The following is a 9478-nucleotide window of genomic DNA, read 5'->3' as shown; positions in this document are numbered from 1 at the left end:
AAATAGCCAACAAGAAATATTTAACTATGATTTTATTGATAACATATCTACAATGGATGCCAAAGGATATAAGTTTCACTCTGAATCAATACAGATTTTTGGATGTTGCAATTATTTTATGATCAGTACAGTAAATAGAATGAAGAGGAAATTGCTCACAATTTTCTGTTAAGTGTGAATTTAATTTTCTTTTTAGAGTTTAAAGAAAATTAAATCAAGGAGAAAGAGTAGAAATGAAGCTTAATGAAAGCTAAGCAATCATTGCTTTTTGAAAATTTTTTTTTTTTTTTTTAGTTAAAGTAAATTTTAGAATCAACAGATTCTAATCCAGTTTCATTTAGTTATTTAGTAGCAATGGTAACAAAACTGTCAGCATTTATTTTTTCATAATCATCTTGAACAAGATGCCATGTTTCACATTAAGAGACTGTAAAAAAATGAACTTATAAAAAAAAAACTTTGTAGGAAACTTTTCAACTTAAATGTAATACAGTTCACAATTGCTTGAAGAGCAATTTTAATGTTTTTTTTTGTTTATTTTTAGCAACAATAAGTTGAAGATTTGCTTCAGAGTAATTTATTTCATAAATTTATATTTAAAGGATTGTCACAGGTTTTAGTGGTATACAAAGAAATGTTTTTGGACTATACAGAATTAAGACTCCAACCCTGCTGTAATATATAAGGAAGGATGCAATATATATCATTTTATAGTAGAAATGGAAAAATAATTTAATACTGCAGCCATGCATCAAAATGTCATTTGCTATTGAAATTCATAACTTATTTTAAGCAGAGAAGGGGAAAATGGCTTTCTTAGATAACTTGAATTTGAAACCTTGAAAAGAGAAAGGAAGATTTCAAATGAAGGCCATTTTATTTGTCAAGAATTCTTTAAATTCATCTTTTATTGGAAAGTGTGTGTGTGTATATATATATATATATATATATATATATATATAAGATGTTGAACATTCAGCACCAAGGCAGAAAAAGTGAGACCCACTTCATCCATATCAATAATCCGATAACACATTCTATTTCGCCTTCATTGTTTCTGCCGAATCACCAAACAAAGGATCCATTATATTCAGCATCAGAGAATTGGCATCCAAGAAGACTCGATTTTGAGAATTAGAAATCTGGAAGAAGAAATAAAGAATGCATTAAAGTTTTCTCTCAACTTTCAAGATTTTAGTAATTAGTAACAAAAAATGTTCAATTCAAATTCCTGAAATTTTAAAATACTCACTCCAGAATCTTTTGTGACTTGTAATCTATAATGTTTAATCGTCAGATGATGCAATTGAAAACTAAGCTATATGCCAAGACCAAATTATTAAGTAAAATTTAAAAAAGAAAAGGATGATATAACATTGTTGAGGTCTGCAATTATATTTGGCATAAAAAAACCAAAGATAATGTTTTACTTTATTCATAAGAAAATTTTAGAAAATAAACATAAAATATTAATATTAGGTTCAGGGGTAGGATCAAAAGTACATATAGGGTCTTATTCATTGTAGGGGTGAGTACTATATAGGTCTTTGTTTTTAAAAAGGATGTGTATGGTCTTTAAAACTCTGAAATCAATGTTGTTACAATGTAAAAAAAAAAATGCATTTAAAGTAGAAACAATATTACATAATTACATGCCAAAATTCGTAAAAAATTTAAAACTCACAAAAAATAAGAGTAAAAAAAATGATTAGAAAAAATAAAATTTATCAAATAATGCAGTGTAGTCGATTCTATATGATAATCTGACTTATCTCCCTTGTTTTCACTCATTTTTACTATTTCAAATTAGAAAATGACAGATAAGAACAATGATTTTTATAAAAAATAGTTCTTGCAGATGTACTCTACTATCCTAGATGTGTTTTTTTTACTAGTTTTAACATGGCGCATTATTAGATATTACTAAAAATTTACTTAAAATGCATTTTTAATTTTTTAAATATCCAATTATAATGCCCAAGTGCCAAAATATCTGAAGAATTCAATTTAAAAACGATAAATAAATTGGCAGGGAGGGTGGGGAATAGATTAAAGATACGCTTTGAAAGAGATGATGTATGTAAAATATCAACATTTAATGCATTCAAGATTACGAAATCTAGTAAAAACTGGTAGATAATTTCAACTATTCAATGTAAAAGTGAAGTAAAAAAAAAAAAAAAAAAAATGTTGCAAAAAGATAGAATTCGCCAAATGTTTTTTATTCATTTTTATGTTCATTCCCGATATGGAATAGCCTTTCCAAGATTTAGAAAGTAACTGGGAGTGAAATGCAGGGATGCTCATATTATTCAGCTGGTACCCAATACATGATCAATAGCTGGGATGAGGTTTATCCTTTCAAAATTGGATCATCTCAGTTTTGATTTGATTCATATGGTAGAAAAGTCAACTAGGAATATAATTTTTTGTGTCAATTAGATTGGGGACGTTTTTCAACTAACTTGTGGCTTGTAAACTTCAAAACAACCAACAAGCTCCTGGGGTTGACCTTTACTCCTGATCTGAAATGGAACACATATATCAAGTCTGTTGTCCGGGTCGCTGGGAAAATGGTAGGATTCTTCTACCGTTCCAAAAGATATCTCACTACTGATGTAATTCTCTATCTGTATAAAAGCCAAGTACGTCCAAAGATGGAGTACTGCTGCCACATCTGTGCTGGAGCTTCTAAAAACAGCCTAGCTACGGTATTACTGGAAATGTTTTCTCAATTATTAAATCATTTCTCTCCGATAGGTTCATAAGAGTAGTGGTTGATGGGCAGAAATCAGAGGCCCACAGTATTAATGCTGGAGTCCCCCAGGGGTCCATCCTGGGCCCAACTCTTCCTGATCTACATCAATGATCTCCCAAAACACATACTTAAATCATTCATTGACATCTATGCTGATGACATGACCATCTATGGCAACACATCAAAGACCATAAATGACAAAGTTCTCTCTAATTCTCTCTCCTCTGATCTTGAGCACGTGGTACAATGGGGGAAGAGGTGGCTGGTCACTTTTAATGCATCCAAAACCAAGCTTCTATCTTTACATCATCAACGCTCTGATCCCCATCTGGCATCAATTGAAATGGATGGCTCTCGTCTTGGAGAGGCTCCAGGTTTTGACAAGCTTCTGGGTTTGACCTTTACTACTGATCTGAAATGGAACACATACATCAAATCTGTTGCCAGGGACGCGGAGAAAATGGTGGGATCCTTCTACCGCTCCAGAAGATATCTCACTATAGATGCAATTCTCTATCTGTATAAAAGCCAAGTACGTCCAAGGATGAAGTACTGCTGCCACATCTGGGCAGGAGCTGCTAAAAACAGCCTATCCTGCCTTGACAGAGTACAAAATAGACTTCGTGGTTTAGTGGGGGATGCCCTTTTCTCTTCCCTGCAACCTCTCTCCCACAGAAGAGATGTTGCGAGCCTGTCTTTGTTTTATCGCTATTTCCATGGCAGGTGCTCGTCTGAGCTCCAATCTCTCGTCCCCCCCCCTCGCCAATGTTTCACGAGAAACACCCATCTGGCTGAAACTACTGTCAACAATTTTCCCCACTCTTTATTTGTGCCTAAATCCAAACGTAGATTCCATGAGCAAAGCTTCTTTCTTAGAATTGCACGCCAGTGGAACTATCTGACGCTTGCCTGTTTCCCACCTGACTACAACTTGGACGTCTTCAAGTCCAACATAAACAAACTCCTGATTAATCGCACCCCTTAAGTAAGACACTATCAAAACCCCAATACTAATGATTACTACAATACTATCTCATTGATTACTGTACACGCAATAACCCTTATCCCTGAGTGGCCTTCAGGCCTTGATAAGTGGTGACCTACATGTAAAAAAAAAAAAAATAAATAAATAAAAAATACAAAATTGGCTTAGTGGGGGATGCCCTTTTCTTTTCCCTGCAACCTCTCTCCCACAGAAGAGATGTTGCGAGCCTGTCTTTGTTTTATCGTTATTTCCATGGCATGTGCTCGTTTGAGCTCCAATCTCCCACTCACCAATCTTTCAAGATAAACACCCATCTAGCTAAAACCAGTCAGTAATTTCCCCCACTCTTTATCTGTGCCTAAATCAAAACGTAGATTCTATGAACAAAGCTTCTTTCTGAGAAGTGCATGCCTGTGGAATTCTTTTCGGTTTGCTTGTTTCCCACCTGACTACAACTTGGATGTCTTCAAGTCCAACATAAAAAAATTCCTGATTAATCGCCCCCTTAAGTAAGACATTTTGTCAAATCTCCAATACCAATTATTACTACGATATTATCCCATTGATTACTGTACACACAATAACCCTTATCCCCGAGTGGCTTCCGGGCCTTGATAAGTGGTGATCTCCCATGTAAAAAAAAAAAAATAAATAAATAAATAAAAAAAATTTTTTTTTTTAATTTCTGTAATCATATACACATAAAAATACTGCATCTAACAAATTTGCATTTATTATATAAAATGCTTAACCAATTTACTACAGTGAAAGGAAATATTGCTTGATTAATGTATTTTCAACTTTTTGTTTATAGAAAGGATATTGTTACTGTAAATAAAATTGAGTGCACAGGAAGGTAAAAATGTTTGCTAATAGCTTTCCAAGGCAGGTTCAATTTTTAGACAATTTCAGATTATGCTCTACTAATTTTCAACCATGTGATGTAGGTAGTGGTTAATATCAAGAACCAAAAATCTGGATGTGTCAAGTTTGAATCCAGTTTATTCCAGAAATATTTTCATTAAAGTCAATCCTGATAATGTGTCTAACCTTCTACAAAGGAGATCAATGAAATAACTGTTTGTCATCCAAATAAATTAATAAACTAATAACAGAAATCAGTTAACAATTTCTATTACAGTCAAGCAATACAATTTTGCAAATTCAAACAATTAGAGGGCAATCTTAGCTGACAAATTTTGTATATTAAAGAATAAAGGCATCTATGTTATGTTATGGGGTCTATATATATGTAAGGTGGGCATATGAGTTTCTTTGCATCGTCATAATGTTCTTTGTTGATGTGTGTATAACTGTTTGTTTTTTTTTTCTTTTTTTATATATACACTACATATATAGATACAGTTTCAACAGTGCATATAATATTTTATAAACAAACAGTTCCTTACAATAAAGAGACAAAACATCTTTCTTAGAGTTTTACATCTTGCAACCCAGGAAAACATTATTTTCATTCATCTGGTGTCTTGATTGACAAACCTGCCAAAGCTGAAATGAACATCCATTCCAAGGAATGACTAACAAGCCTGAGTTGTATTTTCAGACCACTTTCATTCCAAATGCGTTCCCATTGGAAGATTGCACGCATGTTAGATTCTGCTTTCCCGGCACACAGTGCCATACAGTCATGTCTCCAATGCTCCAACTCTCTTTGTCTAGCTCTCTCTCTAACTAACTGACCACTGAATAACTCTGTGTGTATATATGTAATTATTCACTTGCTATTACGTAATTCAATAGGTATGTCAGAAACTTTGAAAAATATTGAATAATTTGACCCCTGTCTTTCCAAGCTTATAACTACTAAAAAAATGTAATTCAAACCCTAATTTTTTTTCAATTAAAAGGAGCAAGGACCAACGTTTCATTTACAGAAAAAAAAAATACAAACAACGTGGTTTTTAAAAAAAAAAAGGTTTTAAACTTCAGACTTTACAGGTAAATTTCCAAAAAACTGTTCTTTTCTTTTGTTTTAAATTAGAATATATTATTTATTGATCTTTTATCTTCAATTTGTGATATATAAAACTTTGGCACATAAATTAATTATTTACTTTTTAATAGACATTTCAAAATGGGGGGGGGGGTAATTAATTCGACCCCCTGTCTTTCCAAGCTTATAACTACTAGAAAAATGTAATTCAAACCCTAATTATTTTTTTCAATTAAAGGGGCAAGGACCAACGTTTCATTTAAAAAAAAAATTTTTTTTAAAAATACAAACATGTTTTTTAAAAAAAAAAGGTTTTAAACCGGACTTTCAGGTAAATTTCCAAAAAACTGTTCTTTTTTTTGTTTTAAATTAGAATATATTATTTATTGATCTTTTATCTTCAATTTGTGATATATAAAACTTTGGCACATAAATTAATTATTTACTTTTTAATAGACATTTCAAAATGTGAATTTAAAAAAAATGTGAATTCAAAAAAAAAAAAAACGTTTGTCTAAAATATTATATTCGGTTTATTGGAAAGAGCATAAAATTTCACATTGATCCTGAAAATATCGTAAAAATAGAATCAATAGAAAAATTTTGATAGATTTTTAAAGTTTAAAAATTGAAAAATACTGAACTCGTAAAATTCAATTAATTTCATTACTGTTTTTTTTTTTTAAATAAAAAAATACTATTTCTATTACTTTTTATACAATTTTAATAGTTTATTTTGGAAGTATAATCCATAAAGAAAATAAACAACCCACTTTTAAAAGAGAAATTACGAGTTTTTTATATTTTATTAGCAGTTTCGTATTAGGTGTCAAAAATTCCTACAAAAATTCTGATACACCTAGTAATTCAACTCACATGTGACTTTGAATCAAGTTTTCAATCTGTTATTTTTAAAACCCATTTGTTTAAGTATTTTAACATTAAATTCATCAAGGTCACTTTCCTGGTTCTTTTGTTCTACTAACTTGTTCCGGACCATAAACATATTCGTCTTTTTACATAACTAATTTTGCATACCGACAAACAATTTTTTATCTAACATTTTAACCTTTAATAATAGTTGATTTCCTAAATCAACTATCAGCAAAATATCGCCACAGCATAATCCAACATCTGGAACATTCTAACTTAAAATAGATCAGTAATATTCAATTGATTCAGAAATCAAGTAAAATAGGCAAGAGTAACCATTTCATAATGGAGAACTTTCATATAAAAAACAAATAAAATTGCGAGATGAAAATATTAGAACATAATTAAAAACAAAATATCCATAAATTTTTTTTTTATATTGTTCAGTGTGTTACAATCTTATTTTATTTTGATAATTACTGCACTGTATTATTTTTTTTTTTCAAACAATGCATAGTGCCACTTTGATGTAAGAGACCATTTTTTGAGACCACATTTATAAATACTATGTAGGGAGTTGAGTAGCAAGATGTTTATTCACATTACACTTGAACTTCTGCATGTCAGTACAGTCGGGGAAGCAGAGACCCAGGAGGGAACCCCAAAGTCTAGCAGTTTAAGGGAAGAAACTATTTGAGTAGATTTTCTAGCATCTAGGGATCTCTACAGTGTGGGGGTGGGATTTTGCTGCTTGTCGGAGTAGTCAGGGGTATTTATTTTGAAGGGGTAGAAGAGCTTGGATTTTGTTTGAGCACTTTCCATCAAAATACTTGTAAAACAGACACAGAGATGCCACATTTTGGTGATGGGACAGAGGTTGGAGTTTGGTTGCTAGTGCAGGATCTATTAAGTTGGTAACTCTTTTTGAACCCTGTCTAAGAGCGAGAGACTAGTGGCAGATGCACCATCATTCAGAAATACATATGGGCAGGCAAAGAGAAAAACACTCGCATCAGCAGCTTAGAAATGTTTATAACTCCAATAGTACAAGGTCATTTCATAACATAACTGAGAATCACAGCTGGAGGCCTATTGACAATGTTTGATTTAAAGACATTATTGAAGGAAATTAAGCCAACTAGATTTAAAAATACATAGAATAACATTCCAACACATATTTTAGTAAAGAAAGACGTGTTGAAAAGATAAATAAAAATATTTTTGTTTCAAAATCTAACAAGTATTAATTAAAACAAAGTCATAATTAAGATGTTCGGCAAAAGATATGATCCATGTACATATTTTCCTTCAGTCATTTTTTAACTCATGTATGGGCCAGAATGTTAATCTATGTATTTTCAAGTATACATTGTTTTTTAGAGGTGGCAAACGTTAAATTAACGATCTTCTTTAATTGCAGATTTGGCAACTCAAAATAACTGATAGTATCAGTTATTTTGAGTTCAGCTTGGTTTGGCAATTCATTATGTGGTTTCAGTAGGACAGAGTTACATGCCACACAGTGCAGAATAGGATCAATTTACTGAGAGAAACATTTGATGATTGTATAATTTCATGAAATGAACCAGTCAACTGGCAACCTTGTTCGTAGGGATATGTAAAGTCTCATGACTATGCTAATAAATCAGATGATAGACTACTTGGAAGACAACATTCGATGCATTATTGCCGAGATACAGCCTGATGTGTAGATTTGTAAAAATTGGACATTTAGATTATGCCAGATAAGTGTGATCTGTGGGGCAATATACTCGAAATTGTATTTAAATTATAAATGCCAAAAATTAATCTTTCGAAATATTTTTCTGCAATTTAAAAAATATATATATATATATATATATATATATATATGACTTAATTTCCTTAAAAGACATTTGAAACTCAAACATTTGTCAAAACAAGAAAAAGTAGAATGGAGTTAATTTCAACAACTTTCTGCTTTTTTTCTTTAGTCTTCACATCCAATGAGTGATGGTTGTGACAAAGAGGGAAGAATTACTGTTTTCTGGGTCAACTGTTGTTTTTAGCTGATGTATTTAATCTTCTTATAGTATTCATCATTAATAAACTGTCAATGTATCCATTAACACTTGTCTTTGAGTATTTTTAGCCCTAATATTCAATTCAATAAATTTGGTATAAAATAAAAAAATTAAAACAAGCATGCTTCAATTGTATGGAAAGAGTAATAGAAATCCACACAGAAGAGGATATAGTAGCTCAGTACGTATCCAAATTCACTTTGAATTGTTGTGTTTATAGTGCATTTATTATCTCTTGGAAGTCTATTTCAAGGTCCAGGGATCCTAATCGAGAAAGATCCTTCCTCTAATTCAATTAAACAAGGATACTAAAAGAGCTCTCGGCTGGTTTCAATAAAATATAGGAGAATGTTGGCAGCTGGTTTGGCTGCCCCATACCCAGCATTACAATCTTCAAAGAAAGAAAATAAAAAAATAAAAAAATTTAAATCGGCAGTGAAATAGTTTCTTGTGGTATGTATGTAGATCTCTGTCTGATGCATGAGTGAATAATAGTTCCTGAAGTACATCATACTGACCATTGAGAAGGTTGTAAGCCAAAATAAGATGATCGCATAATCGTCAGTTCTCAGAGTTTCTTGAGTCGGCTTTCATAGAGCAGTTAATATAGTGTAACCAGTATTTGAACTCCCTCCAGATGCTGGATATCACGCATTAGATATGGATCAGAGACCTATATACTCTAACAATCATCTGACGATAAATGGCAACTCATTAGTAAAAAAGTAAATTAGATGTGCTCTTCATGAAGTGACCAGTAGTATAAGATGCTAGGGTTACAGTGCCCTGTGCGCATTTTCTGTCAGTTTCTATTCAAACCTTTGATTTTAATATGACAGAAAAAT

At 31.7% G+C, this 9478-nt stretch overlaps 1 protein-coding gene across 2 annotated transcripts in view; it reads right to left on the bottom strand.

The window, feature by feature from the left end:
• Nucleotides 1-17: 17 nt before the first annotated feature.
• The window catches only part of LOC145291262 (prohibitin-2-like), a 29405-nt gene continuing 19944 nt past the window's right edge, over nt 18-9478 (bottom strand). The window contains exons 8-9 of one of the 2 annotated variants that reach the window (XR_013869371.1): nt 977-1142; nt 18-563 (exon numbers count right to left, since the gene is read on the bottom strand). Coding sequence is in view for 1 of the 2 variants with exons in the window: in XM_080136876.1 (XP_079993002.1) it covers nt 1038-1142 (105 nt within the window). In the remaining variant the exon portion in view is untranslated. Of the gene's footprint in view, nt 1143-9478 lie in introns of both variants that reach the window. The other variant, XM_080136876.1, reaches the window with a different exon arrangement.

The sequence above is a fragment of the Euprymna scolopes genome, chromosome 2 (genome assembly GCF_053919585.1).
Source record: "Euprymna scolopes isolate OS-2025 chromosome 2, ASM5391958v1, whole genome shotgun sequence".
Classification (NCBI taxonomy): Eukaryota; Metazoa; Mollusca; class Cephalopoda; order Sepiida; family Sepiolidae; genus Euprymna; species Euprymna scolopes.
Note: the sequence above shows the minus strand (reverse complement) of the source record. Positions and strands in the feature narration are given on the sequence as shown.